Source organism: Salvia hispanica, chromosome 1 (genome assembly GCF_029641045.1).
Source record: "Salvia hispanica isolate PSC_SH4W2 chromosome 1, Shi_PSC_v1, whole genome shotgun sequence".
In the NCBI taxonomy this organism is placed as follows: domain Eukaryota; kingdom Viridiplantae; phylum Streptophyta; class Magnoliopsida; order Lamiales; family Lamiaceae; genus Salvia; species Salvia hispanica.
Genome location: NC_142692.1, coordinates 26,678,840 through 26,698,739, shown reverse-complemented (window position 1 = coordinate 26,698,739; position 19,900 = coordinate 26,678,840). Strand labels below are relative to the sequence as shown.

The following is a 19,900-nucleotide window of genomic DNA, read 5'->3' as shown; positions in this document are numbered from 1 at the left end:
GCTTGTGGTCTCGTATGTGTTGTGCAGTCCTCGTAAATTCATAGCCCCACCTATAACACTTGCTCGTACGTGACCAGCCCAGTCTTCTAAACATTGGTAATTCAGACTCCATTTTCACTTCTTTTCATCATTTTATCCATTTAAATATTTTTTTACTTAAGAACTCAACAAACTATTTAATTACTAGAAATTAAGTCAAATAAACTTCAAAATCAATCAAAATAAGATAAGAATAATCCAGACTATCGATATTTTGTTCATGTGATAATGATAGATTTAATATGTTAATGGGTGAATAATTTACATTTAATAAATACTACCCTAATTCTATTATTGCAAAAGCAAACCCCATGCATGTTAAAACACGTCCCATGCATGTTAAAACACACAGAAAAATTAAATACACAAAGTCAACACACGTTACATTTACATGTGGTATGTATATATCTTATAGGAGTAGTACAAACTCAATATTCCTCCGGCCGGCCTGACATAATGGGTTGGGTACAGTCGACTCTGGCCATCCTGTGCTTCACCTTTACTGCCGTCTCCTCCGCCACTCCGCATTACCATTCCATTAGGTTTGTAAATAAGACGAGTAGTACTAGTAGAGGCAGCAACGCCATGATCTTGCCCTTGTTTTTCAAGCAGCGCACCAGAAATAAGGACTTGTTATATTCCCGCCGCCATCTCGAAGCTCGCATGCCTCTTCATGACGATCTCCTCCTCAACGGGTTGGGTTTGCGTCTTCTTCTACTTTTAACTCTACATTTTCAATATGAATATGAATATGAATATGATGCAGGTATTACACGATCGGAACGCCGCCGCAGCAGTTCTCTCTCATAGTTGCCACTGCCACTTCTCTTACTTATGTTCCTTGCTCCACTTGCCAACTCTGTGGAAACCATCAGGTCTTTTTCTCTTTTTATTGCGCCTGGATCTGCTCATTATTTTTTGCCTGCTTTAATTCGCTATAACCATAATTAAGCCCTACTAAATAGTAGTAGTATAAAATCACTTAATTTTGTCAATCTTTTATTTATCAATCACTTAATTACGTACTGTATTATTTTTAAAGTTAAAGGAGTATAAAATGTTGCTTTGAAAATTGAAAAATTAAATCATCGTCAATTGCCAAGTTCTCTACTTTCATCCCCATTAACCGCAGATCTTCAAGAATACCGATTATGCATAAGTTCAGAAAGGCACGAACCTATTTAGAAAGATGACAAACTGACTTTGAATATAAAATGACTAAAATATCTTTACTGGTTGGTTTTGATTTCTTGTGTGTTGGACACTATTTTCCTCTCTCTCATTCAGTATTACTCAATGATTCAAGTGCATACCAATAATCCACATATAGATTCCATACTATATTTTGGTCACTGCATGTTTGCCTGTTTATTATAGTGCTTACATTTGCTCTGTACTCTACATTACGCCATTCTTTTACTTCAGATCTGTTTCTCTTTCTTTTAATAGAATCCAAGGTTCCAACCGGAAGCGTCAAAAACCTATAAACCTCTCAAGTGCAACACTGATTGCACCTGTGATAGTGATACACAACAATGCACTTATGAAAGGCAATATGCTGAAATGAGCACTACCAGTGGGGTCTTGGGAGTAGACAAATTTTCATTTGGCAATCAAAGTGATCTGCAACCGCAGCGTGCTACTTTTGGATGTGAGAATTGGGAAACAGGCGGTCTTTACACCCAACATGCTGATGGAATCATGGGTTTAGGACGTGGAGATCTTAGTATCATGGATCAGCTTGTCAAGAAAGGTGTAATCAGTGATTCGTTTTCCTTGTGCTATGGTGGAATGGATGTCGGTGGTGGTTCAATGGTTCTTGGACGGATTTCCTCCCCTAAGGAGATGGTTTTTACACGTTCAGACCCTGTTCGCAGGTACGTTTTAAGAATGTGATATGCTCTATCCTAAAAACTACATCACACACATTGACTCTACTTATGGGATGCCAACAGTCCATACTACAATATCGAGCTGAATGAGATTCGTGTTGCTGGGAAAAAGCTGCCCCTAAATCCCAAGGTTTTTGATGGCAAATACGGAACTGTTCTGGATAGTGGCACAACCTATGCTTATCTTCCACAAGCAGCATTCGAGGCCTTTGAAGCAGCTGTAATATTCATTTTGTGTTTTGCAAGTCTTGAGAGACATTGTTTCTTAGTTAAGCTCCCATTGTTTCATGTAGATTTTCGAAGAAACCCAATCCCTCACAAGGATACAAGGTCCTGACCCTAACTATAATGATATCTGTTTCGCAGGTGCTGGAAGGTAATATGATTCTCATTATAAAATTGGCTAACAACTTATATTTGTATACCCAGTGATTTAAATGTTGATATTACTCCAGTGATCCTGCAAAAGATTTTCCGTCTGCTGAAATGGTATTTGGCAATGGACAGAAGCTGTTGTTGGCCCCCGAAAATTATCTGTTTAGAGTAAGTCCTTTTCTTCACTCTATTCCCATATCGCTTAGTAATGTAATGCAAAAGCAATAACATAATGGAGTAGAGTTCTCGCTTATGGTCACTAGTTCTTGTTTCTAACATACAGCACACAAAGGTGCATGGTGCGTACTGTCTTGGGATCTTCTCGAATGGAAAGGAGTCAACCACTCTGTTGGGAGGTAGTTTCTGGTTTATCATGTGGTCTAAATTGTACAATTGAAGGATGCATAAATTATCTCATCTTGTGGCAGCTATAATTTTCCAAAATACACTCGTAACATATGACCGAGAACATGAAAAGGTTGGTTTCTGGAAAACCAATTGCTCTGAGCTATGGGAGAGACTTGAGTCATTGCCTGCCTCGTCGTCACCTCTTCCTTCAGATGCAGATAAGGTGAATTCAACCACTAAGATTGCGCCAACAGGACCCCCTCAACCCCAAGCTCCAGGTTTGATATGTTACTATTGTCTCTAGTCTGTTTATGAGAGCCAAGTTAACATTTGGTATGTTTTAACGCTTAGGGGAAGTTAAAATTGGCCTGATAAAATTCTCTATGCTGTTGAACATCAACTACACGGAGTTGAAGCCTCACATCTCAGAACTCATTCAGTTCATTGCAAAGGATTTAGATGTTGAGCCTTCTCAGGTAGATCAACACAAATTGCTATGAAGTACCACTACTGAGTTTGATTGGATTGGATTTTTGTGGTACTGCTGTATCCTAGTAGCATTCACATTGCGACTTACGTTTGAGATGTTTGCTACTGCTATCACAGGTTCAATTGACGAACTACACTTCTGGGGTGAATGGGACACTATTAAGATGGGCTATTTTACCAGCACATTCTGATGATTATATCTCTAATGCTACCGCTATGGTAAAAAAATGTTTGTTCTGGAGAAGATTTTCATCATTTTGGTTATGATTTAGATTAACATATGTATTGTTTTGCTAGAAAATTGTATCCAGGTTGAGTGGAAATCAGATGCATCTCCCTGATAGTTTCGGAGGCTACAAATTGTCTGAATGGAGCATGGAGCCGCGGCCGCCACCTGAGAGGTAAATCATTTGATCTGTTTTCCTTTAATGCAAGCAAGGCATGAGAATTATAGAATCAAGTTTTGTTGTGAAATGAGTATGATTGGTTGTTTCAGGACATGGTGGCAACAACATCACTTGGCTTTAGTCATAGCATTTGTTGCAGTGGTGGTAATTGGATTGCCGGCCTCCAACGTGCTAACTTAAGAATCAGATGCTGAGAAATTTACGTGGTCACATTTTTTAACAAGTACTGTATTATATAGTGGCCAAAATGATTTAAGTTATGATTTTTTTTGTCATTTTAAGGGGAAAATGTATAAACTATTCTTTGACTTTTCATCAAGATCGGACAGAGCTTTACCATAGTTTTCTCATTTTCTTGTCAGCTTAGACATATTTTCAGATTTTGTTTTCTTTTTCGACTGCCACTAATATTTTTTTCTATGGTTGAAACTTGAAACAAGGGAGATTTTCATACAGTGCATATGTTCTTGTTAAATTGTTATTACAGTTTAATATAATTAATTAAATATAAGTATATTAAAGTTAATATTTGATGAATACAAATTTTGGTATATACCTTGTTTGAAGGAGTGAAAGTGATATACATAAATGGTTCATTGAAGATTTTACGTTTGTGATCCCTATAAAAATTAAAATTTGTGATCCCTAATTAAGATAATAATATTATTAGATTTTCACTTTTTTTAAGGCAAAACGGCCATCAAAACCATTCACTTTTGGAATGACGGGCAAAAAGGTGGCCTTGTGAATTTGCAATAATAACTTTAAAGTAAATCCCGATTTGATATTTAAACGTTTTAGTTTTAGGGATGGCAAAATGGGAGCGGATAATGGATAATTCTCATCTCGACCTGTTACGTACCCGTTATCCGACGATAACGGGAAACGGGGCGGGATTGGGTAGTGTGTTTTAAAGTTTTGCGGCTAGTGTGTATACCTGCTACCCACGCAGGTATACCCGTTAATCCCGATAATACCCATTATTATTTGTATTAGCCATATACCATCATTTAATAGCAGCGTTTCAAATAATTAAAATGAAGAAAAAAAGTAAATAGTTAAATAATACTCCCTCCGTCCCAGATAATTCGTCCCAGTTCCTTTTTTACACTCATTTTGCAAAAATAATAATTAATAGTTAAAGTGGAGAAAAAGTAAAGTAAAAGAGAGAATAATGTAGAGAATAGTCTTATCTACATTATTGTTTCTCTTATTTTACTTTCTCTCAACTTTACCTATTTATTATTATTTTTGCAAAACGAGTGTGAAAAATGAACTGGGACGAATTATCTGGGACGAAGGGAGTAATAGCTATATATGCACTCATGTTGAAAATTTTAAAATAAATAGTTAAAATGAAGAAAAAGTAAAGTAAAAGAGATAATAATGTGGATAAGAGTATGTATATTATTATATTTCTAAAATGAGTGGAAAAAAATGAAACGCCTCTATTAAGGCGGAACAGTGGAAGTACTTTATTTAATCTAAGAGTTCATTTGAAACATTTTTACATTTCAACGAACATTCAATTGAATACTCACCAAACCTAGCCATAAAGTGTTCCCTCACTTTTATTCACAATCTATTCAAAGCTTACCATCGATATTAATAAGTAAATTAGGGAATATTGACGGCTATTATAATTTTTAAATTTTTTATTAGGATTTCGGATCGGGTAAGGGTACCCGCAATGTCGGGTACGGGTTAACCAAAACGGGTATCGGGTAATCCCGCTATGTTGCAGAGCAGGTATTGAGATAATAAATTTGGCTAAAATCGGCTACGGGTACTCGATTTGTCGGATGCGGGTATCCGCGGATAACCCATTTCGCCACCCTCTACGTTTTATCGGATTCTTCTTTCAATTCAAGATTAATTATTTGAAGTTGGAAGTTAAGTTTTTTGCTTTTGAGGTATGCCAGAAATACTTAGACTTACTAGGGGTGTGTTATAATGCTAAGTTTTTCTTAAATTGTTAACTCATCAACGCAGTGTATTAAAAATGTCAATACGATCGCATTAAAATGTCAATACAAACTTAGTTGATATTTTAATGTCATCGTGTTGACATTTTTAATGCACTTTATTGATGAGTTAACAGAGTTAACAACTTAAAAAAGTTAGCAATGGATCACACTTTTTACAAAGTTGAATAAACATTAGAAAAGAAAATAGTTTAACTGGAAGAAGAATTTCAATTGAAACGAAAAAGGTTAAATATATAAGTCTCTATACATTATTTTATTTTAAAATAATCAATCTTCATTAGTCGATTTTAAATAGTATAAAATACAAATGCTTAAGAAATCTCAATTATATATTTACAATTTATGTACATTAATCATTACTTATACTGTAATTCACATAATCAGAATTTGTTAGATACATTGAAATTAGTAGGACTAGATTTAAAAGCAAAAAAAAAGTGGGTCGGTTTTTCCCTAATTTTAAACTTGTCAAGGAATCAAATGCCATTAAAAAAATGAATACACAACCTGAATATTAACTATCAATCTAATGTAGAACCTCCAAAGCGCACGCACACCATCAAAATCGAACTCAAGACCAATCGAAACCATAAATCAAATGTTAAAGTCAAAATTGAATCCTCTGCTTGGAAATAGACAAACAACTCAAATGCATAAGTAGAAAATAAAATGCAGAAATCAAATGCCAAAAATTAAAGTCTATGAAGAATTTACCTTCATTGATTACTCCATTTCCTTTGGTTGAATATGAATTATGAGCAAAATGTTTGCCCTAAAACGATTTCTACTTCAATTGAGACATACACAAATGACATCATTTAACGGCTAGATTTTCGGCAGGCCACATAGTATAAATTTCCATCGAAAATTAATGTTTGGTCGGATGGGTAATATACTTGGGTTAATCGTGTATTTAGCGGCTAGATTTAGTTTGCCTTTGAGTGGATATGATTCTATTAATTGGCTGTTTTGACATCTTTGTTGATTTTTTAAGGAAATTAGGGGTAAAAATGAGTTCTAAAAATCGCCATTCTTTTCATCTTCTAATGACCTTCGTATAAATATCTTGGACGCCTTAATCGGAGTTCTGTACATGAAGTAATGATCATTTTTCGAAACTGTCACGTACAGATTCTACATTGACCATATATTTTGTATCACAAACTACACATCCAATGTAGTTTGTTACAACAAGGTCATAGCAATGTACGTAGCTCGAGGCGCCTTGTTCTGCAAATGTCGTGGTATGTGTAACTTGTCCGAAAATTCATGAATTTAAAGTAATTTTCTTTGGAAGCTCAATCTTTAGATCCTTTTGGAATTGTGTAATAATTAGACAGAAACGTTGGTTGTAGTTTGTAATCCACAGTTTAAATTATTGGAGAGAAGATATAGACTAAAATAATGATCCCCTTAATAGAACTTGGGTCATGATTGGTTATATAATACGGAGTAAATTATTGAATTTACTACATAATTTCTCGCAACTTGTTTTATCTTATTTAATTTAGTTGTTTTAAATCCTTAAATTATTAAATTTTAAGAATTTAAATTCATAAGATATTAATTTCCATCATAATTGATTAATTGTATGTTAGTGAATAATTATATGTTAGTGATTTAGCCTAATCTGTAAACTTTATTTGGCTAGTATAGATATAGAGTGTATTGACAAAGTCAGCTATAAAATCTCTTCCGTATTAACTCAAACACATTACATCGGAATCTCTCTCTCTCTCTCTTCCCGCCGGCAGATCACCGCTGCAGCGCGACCAGTCAACGGTGGCCCCGCTCCAGCCTCACATAATGGCTAGGGTACTGACTCTCGCCATCCTCTTCTTCACAACGGCCGTCTCCGCCGCGGCTATATCTCCATCAAATTATCCGAATTACCATTCGATTAGATTCGTAAATAACACGAGTAGTAGAGGCAACGCCATGATCTTGCCCCTGTTTTTCAAGCAGCGCAACAGCAACCGCATCAACGAGGACTATTTCACCCGCCGCCGTCTCCACGCGCGCACCATCCCCAATGCTCGCATGTCTCTCCACGACGATCTCCTCCTCAACGGGTCTGCTCTGCGTCTTCTTTTCTCTTTTAATTCGACATTTTCTGTCGTGATGCGAGATCTGATCTTCTATACCTAATTATTATTTGTTTGTGCAGGTATTACACGACTCGGCTGTGGATCGGAACGCCGCCGCAGCAGTTTGCCCTCATAGTTGACACTGGCAGTACTGTTACTTATGTTCCTTGCTCGACTTGTAAACAGTGTGGAAAGCATCAGGTTCGCTCTCCCCTTCCTCCATTTCTCTCTAATTTGCGTTGAAAATTGCCTTTTGGTTTGCTAGATTGAAGCGCTTCTCTTATTAATTTTAGAAAAAAAAAATCGATTGTATTGGGGGAAATGGATCTGGTAATTTTTTTTTTTTACTGATTTAGCAATCAAGAACAAAGTGTTGAACTGAATCACATGTTATTAATTTATACCAATCAAAACTTTAGATGGTCTTTATAGCTGGTAAATTATATACTGGTGTCAACTTGCAGTCTAGGAGATTAAGGTCAGAACGGTATTCTGTTTTTCCTTTGTCATGATTTCAGCTTGCATCGGTTCAAAAACACTTAGAGAGCAACATTAATTTGTTACTATCATAGCCCTTGGGGTTCACCTGATGGATTGGATTATTCTCCCATCAAATCAGACTAAATGGAGAGAGGGAAAGGATACGTAGTTCTCACCATGTGGTTTACTGGTTTATGCTCAGAGGAGTAGCCAAGTTCTTTTAGGAAGGGTAAAAATATTATAGTGAAATATAGATTGTTTTCAACTTTATTCATTGCACTTTTTCTTGTATTTTTCAGTTCATTGGAGACTATTTTCCTCTCTTCTCATTTATTACTTTATGATTCAATGGTGCTCTTACTAGGATCCATACAATTTTTGGATCACTGCATGTTTGCCACTTATAGTGCTGGCAGTACTTATTACACTTGCTTAAACACAAGTAATCTACATTGCACATTTACATTGTTTTACCCAATTTTATTGAGTTCTCTTTCATTTAATAGGATCCAAGGTTCAAGCCAGAATCATCGAGCACCTATGAACCTCTAAAGTGCAACATTGATTGCAGTTGTGATAGTAATAGAGAACAATGTATTTACGAAAGGAATTATGCTGAAATGAGTTCTAGCAGTGGTGTCTTGGGAGTCGACATAATTTCATTTGGCAATCAAAGTGATCTACAACCGCAACGAGCTACTTTTGGATGTGAGAATATGGAAACAGGGGATCTTTACAGCCAACATGCTGATGGGATAATGGGTTTAGGTCGTGGAGATCTTAGTATCGTGGATCAGCTTGTTGAGAAAGGTGTAATCAGTGATTCATTTTCGTTGTGCTATGGTGGAATGGATGTCGGTGGTGGTTCAATGGTTCTTGGAGGAATTTCCTCCCCCAAGGAGATGGCTTTTACCCATTCAGACCCTGTTCGCAGGTATGTTTAAAGACTTTGAGGTATTACAACTGAGTGTTAGGCTCTATCCTAACAAGTACACTTGATACATCTCACACATTTACTCTAGTTTCGGGATGGCAACAGTCCATATTACAATATCGAGCTGAATGAGATTCACATTGCTGGGAAAAAGCTGCCCCTGAATCCCAAGGTTTTTGATGGCAAACATGGAACTGTTCTGGATAGTGGCACAACCTATGCTTATCTTCCGCAAGCAGCATTTGAAGCCTTTAAAGCCGCTGTAATATACATTTTGTAGATTATACTACTTTTGGAAGTCTTGACAGATTGTTTCTTGGCTAAGCTCCCATTTTTGCATGTAGATTTTAAAGGAAACCCAGTCCCTCAAAAGAATACAAGGTCCTGACCCTAACTACAATGATATCTGCTTCGCAGGTGCTGGAAGGTAATATGATTCTCATCATAGAATTGGCTAGAATAGTAGTATATGTTTCCTATTACTTATGTTTGTGTACCCAGTGATTTTAAATTTTGATATTGCTCCAGTGATCCTGCACAACTTTCAAAAGCCTTCCCATCTGCTGAAATGGTGTTTAGCAATGGACAGAAGCTGTTGTTGGCCCCCGAAAATTATCTCTTCAGGGTAAGTCCTTTCTTCACGTTATCTTTCCCCACATCGTTTGGTAATGTGATGCACAATCAATAGCATAACATAACTATCTGGTCGCTAACCCTTGTTCTAACATACAGCACTCAAAGGCACATGGTGCGTACTGTCTCGGGATATTTCAGAATGGAAAGGAGTCGACCACTCTTTTGGGAGGTGCTGTCTGGTTTATCATGTGGTCTTAACTGTACAATTGAAGGATGTATATATAACCTCTTTTTGTGGCAGGTATAATTGTCAGAAATACACTTGTAACATATGACCGTGAACATGAAAAAGTTGGTTTCTGGAAAACCAATTGCTCCGAGTTATGGGAGAGACTCCACTTGTCGCCTGCCTCGCCACCTCTTCCTTCAGACACAGATGAGGTGAACTCAACCACAGGCATATCTCCTAATCTTGCGCCAACTGGACCCCCTCAACCCCAAGCTCCTGGTTTGATATGTTACTATTGTTGCTTCTATGTTTATGAGTGCCAAATCAGAATGGTTTATAACTTAACTGTTGGTATCCTTAATGCACAGGGGAAGTTAAGATTGGCCTGATAAAATTCTCCATGCTGTTGACCATCAACTACACAGAGCTGAAGCCTCACATCGCAGAACTCGCTCAGTTCATTGCAAAGGATTTAGATGTTAAGCCTTCTCAGGTAGATCAATTCACATTGCTGATTTGTTAAGAATTTAATATGGACTACTATTCTTGAGTTTGCTTTTCTAATTTCTTTTTGTAAATGGATTTTTGTGGTACTGCTGTATCCTTTCTGTTTGAACCCAGCTACATTTACATTGGGACTTACGTATGTGATGGGTGCTAACACAGGTCAAACTGACAAACTTCTCTTCTTGGGGGAATGAGACACTATTAAGATGGGCTATTTTGCCTGCACATTATGATGATTATATCTCTAATGCTACTGCTATGGTAAAAAAATTTGTACTGGAGAAGATTTTCATCATTTTGGTTATGAGGTGGTAGCATTGTTTAGATTAACATTTTTCTATTCTTTTGCTAGAAAATTGTATCCAGGTTGAGTGGAAATCAGTTGCATCTCCCTGATAGTTTTGGAAGCTACAAATTGTCTGAATGGAGCGTGGAGCCGCCACCTGAGAGGTAAATTGAAGTATTCTTTTTTTGTGTTTTCATTTAATGCAAGTCATGGTGATTCTTTTTTCTGAGGATGGACTTTTCTATAAATTGTGAAGGATGGATTCTTTTTGGATTTGGTGGATGATGACATTTTCCTATTCATGTCCTGAAACATAATTTCATTCACTCAGATCTGCGCTTTCGTGTTTATTTATTGCATGTAGTTTAGACTCTATCTGATTCTTTGATGGGACTGTTATGTAAATAGTTATACTAAGCGATATCATTCATTTTCTTCCCTACTTGTTTTCATCATGTATTCATGTGAGACTGATAAATAACACAAAACTTAATGAGTTTGCTTGTTTTTAGGACATGGTGGCGACAACATTACCTGGCTTTAGTCATAGCATTCGCTGTAGTGATTGTAATTGGAATGCTGGCATCTGGGGGGTGGTTTATCTGGAGGAGGAACCGGAACCTGGCCGAAGTCCCGTACAAGCCTGTTGATACGGTTGTAGCAGAGCAGGAACTCCAGCCTTTGCAGAACTAGAGAAGTGAATTTTGGTTTGATACTCAGCTTGTGACTGACTTGTACCTCTGATTCGTTTTGCTCTGGTAGCAATGGGATTCATTTAAAGGTGAAATTGTAGATTAGAAATTTAAGGCGGCGGAACCCTTGCGATGAGCATGCAATTCCTTCTGTTGCCACATCTGTGTATAGCAGAATATCATTTCAGCAACCTCTGCCTTTAAGGTGAATTCTTGTTTTTTTATAAATATAGAATGTGTAGTAGTCACATGAACATTTTTATACAGGATCATAACATCAATGAATAAGTAATGTTGAAAAGCATTTCTTGTGCATGTGTTTTGATTAAATGTCGAGTTCCTTAGAACAGCTTCGAAGCTCAAGATGAGTGAGTAACTGAGCCTTCTGATTCCAAGCACATAGCATTCTAATTCAAAATCACTCAAAACATGATTATCTTTATTTTTGATACGATCAGACACAAATCAAGATACATAAGTGAGACGAAGAAATATAAGTTCTCTACTAGAATCAGAATTCACATCAATTCTCATATTATGTTCAGGACAAATACAAAGAAACGCAAACAAGTGTGCCATGAAAGCTTGTAGTACAGTAGCATGGAACTTCGCCTGAGATTATTACGCATCTCTGTCTAACAATTCAAAGCAATAGTCTTTACAAAACCGAAGTCTAGAAAGAAGGCACGGCAGATTGAAATAACCATTTTTCTGATAACAATTGCGTAAATAAGACAGCTTCAGTCATGCATGAGTAACAGAAAGATAGAGTAGGTGGTGTACAAGTACGATTTACAACTGCAAGAAAGAAAAGAAGTTTCAACACAAGCATCAGCCAGCAACTCCGGCACCATTTCAATGGACTATCATGCCTTTATTCTGATAACAAAGGAACCTGCACGAAGAGAACACGTAGATATTAAAAATGGTAGAAATGCCATGCATGACTTGGTTTGGCCTCAGAAATAAAATCTCTCATTTATAAGTTGGTAAAATGAAAAAAGAATACAGTTTAGCTTTCTCAAAGGGCAAGTGCAACAGTAGTCCGGGAGATCAGGGACGTAACTATGTTAGTTATGACCAGTTAAAGTGTGATTCTTCAAAAGAACTGCAAGAAAGAAAAGAAGGAAACGACCACAAGGCAAAACAGATTGCACTTACGATAAATGACTTGCTAGATGAGGATTGATCAAGAACTATGGAGGAGGAATAAATCGGATGTAACTTTGGACTTAGTAGTCCTGGATCTATCTTGGACATCATGCAATTCAAAATGTTTATCGTGTTCTGATTAGAAAATAATACTCTGCACAAGAAGTGAAGCATGGTCGGCATTCTGCAAGGATATAGATGAAAAGAGATTTTGCCTCAACCAAGCAACAACATTAGGATTATAAAGGCTAGACAAAGGGCTGACAGTGCATCACACAGTGTAAGGGATTGACAATGTGCATCGCGTTAAGGAAGAGTGAAACACAAAACCTTTCATGACTCTTTTGGAATGTGGTGCAAAATTATTGATAAGTAAAGGAAAAGATGTGCACACTTCATCATTTACGTATGAACATTCAATTAATTATTAACTTATCCCCTCTATATATAGCTCCAAGTTGAATGTAATTAAGGAAATAAGCTCACATGCTGGGAGGTTGGATATATCTGCAGAAACTGCACATTCGATTCCCAAGTTTGAAAGTGCTCCTCTGATGATTCCACAAGGAAAGTAGAGGTGCATTCCAGTAGCCTGAGCTGATTTGTTTTCTGCCATTGCTGAAGGATCTTGAATATTGCCAGATGCTTGAACTGATGGGTCAACAGACATATGTGCTAGCCATCGAAATCGATTATCTTGCAATACAAAAGTACCCTGCAAGGAAAATTATGGTTGGAAGTCATAACATTTTGAATTGAAGTGATATGAAGCTATGTTCAAATTCTGGTGCCTACTCTATGATTTGTCTTTAAGTTATCTATCTGTTTCTTGAAGAGTTCGGACCAAAAGTCCTTGCAGATAAACTTGATGGCATCTAGGTTATCGGTGAACCTTGGTCGATCCATTGTGTACCTGAGAGGGATACATGACAAGCAAGGACGAAATATATGAAGTGATAAACATTCTGCTTCAGGTAAAAAAGGTTATTTCTCAAAAAGAATTTTGTTTGTACTGAAAAGAACGCTACCACAGAAATGCATAATGGGATAAAGGTAATTAATGAATAATATACAGCTTGTGAAGTAGTAATAAATTATCATGTAGAATTAGCTTTTCAACCTCAAGTAGTAAGATGCATGACAGGCAAGAAAAAATCATATGTTGTGGAAAATGCTCGAGTCATTTCCCTATATCTGTTAAACCTCCAACATTTCCTCTCTATACATCAACATCAATCCTATTGCAATGTTCAGATGCTGCGGAACAGTCATGTGTCACAAATCTGGTACAATCTCCTCCACCCTATGCATCTTGGGCTTAATAGCCATGAAATCACAATCCAACTTCAATCTTTCAATTTCATTATTTCACATCCTTCCCTTATTAGAAATCCTTGTTTGGTATTCATCTTGTATAAGACAAATGACATTCAAACATAATTACTCATCAGACAATACTATAAGGGATATATGGCCACTAATTAACATCGATGTACAAGGATGAAATATCGTAAACAAGGTTAAGATGGTGTTCAAGTCAATTAAATAATTCGAACAATATTGTCACAACAAGCAGAATTTCCAATCCGAATATATTCCTCATTTCCATATATGCATGACCATGCCGTGCATTGGAACTTCATCTAACAACAAAGATTGATACTAAATTTACTCATACAATTCAAAACTTGATTAGGCTCAATTGTATACCAAACTATTTCGATATGTTTAAGCAAATTTCACATGAATGACGCATTGAAATTATAAACTAGGGTCATATCTTAGTAGGAGACATTATCAAGAGCGACTAGAAATCGAAATCGACATCAATTAATCACATTTGTGGAATCTGAGAATCGAATCCAGAAAGTATATTAACCAACCTTTCACTTAATTGGTGACCGACCTGAAAGCCGATGGCCTCGATCCTCCGCGCTGCGAGCTCGGGCTTGTTGGCGTAGAAGCCTGAGCAATACGATAGCACTATCTCCGCAAGCAAACTCTCCACACAGCTTTCCGATACTTCTCTCACCATTGTGTCTTCGGAGATCGAAAAATCGAGCTTAGGCTTCAATTATAAAATGTGAACATATGTTCTATTTTGGAACCTTAAATCCTGTTTTTCTTGAATTTTTCCCCTCCAAATAATGGAATATTTGTTGGTTTTTTCTTTGCAAAAATTACTAATAAGTCACTTGGGAATATCCCATTTAATAGATAAACACTCATAATTTTTCCTTGCAAAAATTATTAAGTAATAGGCCAACATTGGTAGTATCATTTTACAATTTTGGTAGTACACATTGCGTTTTGAATTATTGCATCCCACATATTTCAACTCGGATTGGACTTAGTCCAAAATGGATGGAGCCATTAAATAGTAACAATCAACGTGCGTTAACCCGATTTTGACCCAATTAAACTCTTTATTTATTAGCGCCCTTGACTATCATAGCTTCTTCAAGCTAATTTGTTGATAATGTTAGGAGAGGAAGAGGCATTGAATCCATACGGAGATGGAATTGCATGGGTTAGGTCATCGATGATCGGAAGAGGGAGTTTTGGGCGTTTATCTCGCAACTCTACGAAAGCCCTCTTCCAAATCCAGCTTTATGTCGGCGGTAATAAATTTAATAAATTTATAAATTATAATCTATTAATTTATAAATTTATTCTATTATTTAAAAATTTGTAAATTACAAATTTATTCTAATATTTAATAAATTAAATAATTAAATATACTCTCATAATCCTTCACTCTTAAGTCAGATTTAGGATTAACAATTATGATGTTTATAATGGATGAATGATGGATGTTATAACTTATACTCCATCCGTCCCACTTTAAGAGTCCCGGTTGAGTTCGACACGAGTATTAAAAAATATAAAGGAAAGTTGGTGAAAAAAGATAGTGGAATGTGGGTCCTACCTTTTTATATTAGTTTTATAATAAAGTGTGAGTTGAAAAAAGTTAGTGGAATGTGGGGCCTAATACCATTTATGGAATATTCCAACCGGGACTCCTAAAGTGGGACACCAAAAAATGGTAAATCGGGACTCCTAAAGTGGGACGGAGGGAGTAATTTGTTTCATTTCTTAAAATTTCTAGTAGTTTTTTTCTCTTAAATTCGAACTACTTTAAGTTTGTATCAAATTCGAGTTACACGTTTGTATTTCTAAAAGTTTGTAGTTAACTTCTTAAAAACATAAAATAAAAATTCAAAATCGGGACTGGATACCTGAGTCGAGTATCTGAGTACCCGAAATCATTTATGGATCGAGTATCGGGTATCTTGATTTTTTGGGACTGAATACCCGAAATTATTTTCGGATCGAGTATTAGATTTTGAGAAATTCGGGATTGGGTCTAAAATTTTAAGATCGGATACCCGCGGGTATACCCAATTTGGCAGGCCTAGTCTCGCTTATGATGGGTGAGGAAATATATCACAATATCACTGTTGGGTGTGCGTGATTGAAGACAATAAATCGTGCCTCCAACCGCTTGCGCAACTTAATACTTTTGTTTCTCTAACGACGCATTTCCCATATGTATCTTTCAAAGGACGCAATATGTTTTCGTGTGTCTCTTAAAAGACGCGTCTGCAAGTCACGTGATTCCCTCTTTTATACGAAAAGAAAAACTCTCTCAAATAATAGATATATTTCCTAAGAAAAACTTTTAATTAATGCAACAACGTAGAGATTATAGTTTAGTGATAATTAATGTGGCACTATAGTACTTCCTCCATCTCATAAAAAATGTCATATTTGTGGGATGACACGAGAGAGTTTTGTTATGAGTATTAATTAGAGGAAAAAAAATAAGTAGTTTTATATTAATATGAGAGAATTTTTTCTAAAAATAGAAATGTAACATATTTTGTGAGACAAATTAAAAAGGAAAGTGAAACAATTTTATAGGAGTGGGAGTATATAGTTCGAATTGTGAGAGTAACTAGCAATATATACATGGATAAAAGTTATTGGCTGCAGTTTTGAGCCTTTTAGGTGTGCAAGCCTATAAATTGTGCATATTCTTCTTGACACTATTTTAGTCTCAACTCTCAAGCAATCTCTTAATGGGCTACAATTTGACGAATGTTGTCCATGTTAGCGAAACAGAAGTGAAAGACGTAGCTAACAAAACTGTTGAGGAAGATGGCATCATGATATTATTAGGAATCATTAGTAAATACTACTAGGAAACCTCAATATCCCTTGGCAATGGAATTTGGTCCAACTCAAGGAAGGAAACTTGATTACCTTCGTCGCCGTTGAGGTTGAGGTCGAGGCTGCCGCATTGATATTCTATTGGTGTAATACACGACTTATTTCATTCGAAAATGAATGGAGTATTCGGTTGCTGAAGTAATTTCAAAGATTTTGACTTTGACTTTTGACTTTTGACTATAGAATAATTATATAGTACTACTATGGATTCAAATTAACCTCAATTTCCAGCAATTCTATCAATTGTGTTTTAATCTTTGAAATTCCACAGTTTTTAATTTGTACTGACATTTTGATAAAAGATTCCATGTGGTGACAAGAGTCACACGATTATAAGAAAAGAAGACATTTTAAGTTAGTGACAAGAAAAGAATTGACAAATAAGAAAAGTAGGATAAAAATTTGAAGAAAGAAAGCATGATAATATGGATGCAACTCGTTTTCGAGTCACTGTAGTAAATATTTTTGAAATCTTGCGTTCCCATTTATGATAAGGAGAGGTGATACATTTCCAAACAACCGATCGAAACGCATAATGATTTGACTTTGGATTATGGGCAACGCAATGTCAAGCCACTCAATTAAACACTAACGACTTATTAATGTCTGACCAAATAAAATTAATGACTTCACCTAACAATTAACTATTGTGAAAATTTCTTCTATTTTTCCTTTGAAGGAAATTTATTTTATTTAATTTCTACAGTATGACAATGATTAACGCTGGCGTAACGAATTTTCCTTGTGCATAATTTTCAGTATTTTTAGTGGCAACTTTGCAATGTGAAAGCCCTGAAAAACAAAAAAGTTTTTTTCAAACCAAAATTTTATAATTAATTAATTTGACTTCACATTGAACTTCTGATGTTTTATTTTTGTAATAACTAATCGTAAATGTTGTGTTACTATATATACACATGCTTTGAATATTTGGCCTAAAATATTGGTAATTTAAAGCTATGATTTTTGAGTAACGAAATTACCCTACTCCAGGGTAACTAATTAACTTATGGATCCTCACCAATGGCAATAACCTCGAAACTTAGTAGTGTAATTTTGTGACCGGACTGATCTTCTAAAGACCTCATGTACTAGTGATGTTTATTAATACTAACTGGTAAACTTTGGTTTATATAATTTTTAAATATTTAATGTTTTAACATTTGCATTAGCTTTTATTGTAATATCTACAGTATATTGAAAATAATATTGTCTTAAATACATTTTTGATAAAGATTTTGTCTTTAAATATAAATATCTTATTCTTCATTATCAATACTCCAACTAATTTATAAACATCAACAAAAGAATAAAAAAAAATACTTTAACCATCCCTTTTTCTTGCTCCATACTTCAATAATTTTAAAATTCATACAATTGACTATCACAATTACTCCATGTAATGGAAAGAAAATGGAGTATTGATTTTCAAAGTTAGGTGAGCCATTTCTTGTATACTATTGTAATATAACTAGCCACGTATCTCCTCCGGCGCGTTAAAATTAAAATAGTAACGACCCAGAAATTGCTTTAGAATCTTAGCTCTGAAGACCCTATAAAATCCACTAATACAATAGTACTGTTTTTATTCTCCAAACGGCACATTACATTTCGATAAGATTTGAACAAACGAAGTCATAAAAAATTTACAGCATCGACTTCCTCATCTCAATTCTCATCCTCAAGATTTCACAAAAATGATATACTGTACTACTACTACCAAAATCAATGAACAACAAACAGCTATAGGCAATTAAAAAAGAAAAATAAATACATGTGCAGCGTGTGGACGAAAAAAATCAAACAAAATAATGAAAAGCACAGTTAATCAAGAATCCGATTCCAATTAGACTTTTTTCTACCCTTGCGGGACCCACCGAACCTAGTCCTCTCTGCCAACTTGCCTCCCCATAATACACCTTTTCCGCCAATTTTGACTAACTAATTCCCTTTAAACCGGCGGCGGCTCCGAAAACGGCCGGTTTTCATCTCCGTTCGTCTTTGGTTCCAAGCACTTGAACGACGGCATCTTCACCGGCGTCTTCCCGCCGCTCCTCTTTGAGCTGGACCCTTCGCCGCTGTCCGCCACCACCCTCGGCGATCGGAACGATATCCCTCTCGTGAAAAACACCCACCGGTCCGAATTGGCCCCCCGGCCGGGCAGCTCGAGCCGCTTATAGAACCGCCCGGCCCGGCTGCTCCCCTCTTCTCCCCCGCTCCGGTATCCTTTCCTCGAACTACCTTCCCTTTGTAGCCCCGCCGCCAGGCTTCTAGTCCGGTTCAGCATTGCCCGGTCCATCACCTCCTTCCGCACTCCCTCGGGCAACCTCAGTGTAAACCGGTCCAGATTCTCACCCGGTTGGACCAGCGAGTGCCCGGTCGAGTGCGACCGGAACTTTCCAAACCCGAGCATCTTCGGCCTCCGAATCGACCACGACCTTGCCGGCCGATTCGGTGTTTCGAAACTCAGGTTTCGCTCTAACGGCTGCGGATGATCATCTTCGTCCACTTGGATTACAATCTCGTTGTCTCTGGATTGGTCTGCCTCAAGCGGAGGAGGATCGGTCTCCTCCGGTTGGACCGGGTCGGAATCGGTCTGCTGGGCGAGATTGGCCCGGCAGACGGGGCAGGTGGTGTGGGAGGCGAGCCAGGCGTCGATGCAGTCGGGGTGGAAGACGTGGTCGCATTTGGGGAGCAAACGCAGCGTTTCGTGGTCTTGGAACTCGTTGAGGCAGACGGCGCACTCGAGCGCGCCCTTGCCGATCTTGTGGTCCTTCACCTCGGAGTAGGAGAAGGTCGGGAGGGCGTCGATGGCCGAGGCGTCGAGGCCGCGGGCGGCGGTGCGGCGGGCGTGGAGGGAGAGGCTGCCGCGCCGGAGGGCGTTGGAGCCGGCGGAGGCGTCGTAGCAGTGGCGGATGTAGATGGAGAAGAAGCCCATGAAGAAGAGGGCGGCCACGAGGACGGCGATGATGACGGCCATGGAGGGGCTGAAGCGCGCGTACATGTTGTCTGGATTGTTGGGGCTTGGTTGGGCTGCCGCCGGCGAAAGGGAGAGAACGAGGAAGAAGAAGAAGAGGAGGGAGATGGTGCCATGGCTGTGGGTGGATTTCATTGTGTTACAAAGTTTTTGTAGCTAGATAAGTGTGGACATACATATATACTGCACCATTTTGGTGATGTGAATGA

At 37.3% G+C, this 19,900-nt stretch overlaps 3 protein-coding genes and 1 pseudogene across 5 annotated transcripts; 2 read left to right on the top strand and 2 right to left on the bottom strand.

The window, feature by feature from the left end:
* Nucleotides 1-495: 495 nt before the first annotated feature.
* LOC125217505 (aspartic proteinase nepenthesin-1-like) lies at nucleotides 496-3,944 on the top strand. Its single transcript, XM_048119022.2, has 12 exons — nucleotides 496-734; nucleotides 806-914; nucleotides 1,489-1,916; nucleotides 1,995-2,151; nucleotides 2,225-2,307; nucleotides 2,387-2,474; nucleotides 2,590-2,662; nucleotides 2,735-2,932; nucleotides 3,006-3,130; nucleotides 3,261-3,362; nucleotides 3,441-3,544; nucleotides 3,640-3,944. Exons 1-12 carry the CDS (start codon nucleotides 496-498, stop codon nucleotides 3,728-3,730), a joined length of 1,797 nt encoding a protein of 598 aa, XP_047974979.2. The 3' UTR covers nucleotides 3,731-3,944.
* Nucleotides 3,945-7,232: 3,288 nt separating this feature from the next.
* On the top strand, nucleotides 7,233-11,633 carry LOC125185546 (aspartic proteinase nepenthesin-1-like). The gene is made up of 12 exons (XM_048082095.2): nucleotides 7,233-7,610; nucleotides 7,706-7,826; nucleotides 8,612-9,039; nucleotides 9,145-9,301; nucleotides 9,384-9,466; nucleotides 9,568-9,664; nucleotides 9,772-9,844; nucleotides 9,917-10,123; nucleotides 10,213-10,337; nucleotides 10,511-10,612; nucleotides 10,704-10,801; nucleotides 11,150-11,633. Exons 1-12 carry the CDS (start codon nucleotides 7,345-7,347, stop codon nucleotides 11,328-11,330), a joined length of 1,938 nt encoding a protein of 645 aa, XP_047938052.1. The 5' UTR covers nucleotides 7,233-7,344; the 3' UTR covers nucleotides 11,331-11,633.
* A 202-nt stretch (nucleotides 11,634-11,835) lies between these two features.
* LOC125218064 (uncharacterized) lies at nucleotides 11,836-14,603 on the bottom strand. Of its 3 annotated transcripts, none has more exons than XM_089062546.1 (4): nucleotides 14,365-14,603; nucleotides 13,277-13,394; nucleotides 12,968-13,196; nucleotides 11,836-12,127 (listed from the first exon to the last, which is right to left on the bottom strand). In XM_089062546.1, the coding sequence occupies exons 1-4, from the start codon at nucleotides 14,514-14,516 to the stop codon at nucleotides 12,003-12,005; spliced, it is 624 nt and encodes a 207-aa protein (XP_088918672.1). In that variant the 5' UTR covers nucleotides 14,517-14,603; the 3' UTR covers nucleotides 11,836-12,002. The 3 variants fall into 3 exon arrangements, with proteins under 3 accessions (XP_088918672.1, XP_047975618.1, XP_088918671.1); XM_048119661.2 differs by having other exon boundaries at nucleotides 12,024-12,224; nucleotides 14,365-14,592; XM_089062545.1 differs by lacking the exon at nucleotides 11,836-12,127 and adding an exon at nucleotides 12,263-12,635 and having other exon boundaries at nucleotides 14,365-14,598.
* Nucleotides 14,604-18,275: 3,672 nt separating this feature from the next.
* Nucleotides 18,276-19,900, bottom strand: LOC125224234 (E3 ubiquitin-protein ligase ATL6 pseudogene; annotated as a pseudogene).

What these genes read in the sequence shown, in the direction of transcription:
- LOC125217505 (XM_048119022.2), top strand. Translation starts at nt 496, where the DNA reads ATGGGTTGGGTACAGTCGACTCTGGCCATCCTGTGCTTCACCTTTACT. An exon ending in AACTCTGTGGAAACCATCAG is followed by an intron (nt 915 to 1,488) that starts GTCTTTTTCTCT and finishes TTCTTTTAATAG; the next exon opens with AATCCAAGGTTCCAACCGGA. An exon ending in CGTTCAGACCCTGTTCGCAG is followed by an intron (nt 1,917 to 1,994) that starts GTACGTTTTAAG and finishes GGATGCCAACAG; the next exon opens with TCCATACTACAATATCGAGC.
- LOC125218064 (XM_089062546.1), bottom strand. Translation starts at nt 14,516, where the DNA reads ATGGTGAGAGAAGTATCGGAAAGCTGTGTGGAGAGTTTGCTTGCGGAG. An exon ending in GGTCACCAATTAAGTGAAAG is followed by an intron (nt 13,395 to 14,364) that starts GTTGGTTAATAT and finishes TATCCCTCTCAG; the next exon opens with GTACACAATGGATCGACCAA. An exon ending in ACTTAAAGACAAATCATAGA is followed by an intron (nt 13,197 to 13,276) that starts GTAGGCACCAGA and finishes TTTTCCTTGCAG; the next exon opens with GGTACTTTTGTATTGCAAGA.
- LOC125185546 (XM_048082095.2), top strand. Translation starts at nt 7,345, where the DNA reads ATGGCTAGGGTACTGACTCTCGCCATCCTCTTCTTCACAACGGCCGTC. An exon ending in TGCTTCGCAGGTGCTGGAAG is followed by an intron (nt 9,467 to 9,567) that starts GTAATATGATTC and finishes ATATTGCTCCAG; the next exon opens with TGATCCTGCACAACTTTCAA. An exon ending in GTGGAGCCGCCACCTGAGAG is followed by an intron (nt 10,802 to 11,149) that starts GTAAATTGAAGT and finishes GCTTGTTTTTAG; the next exon opens with GACATGGTGGCGACAACATT.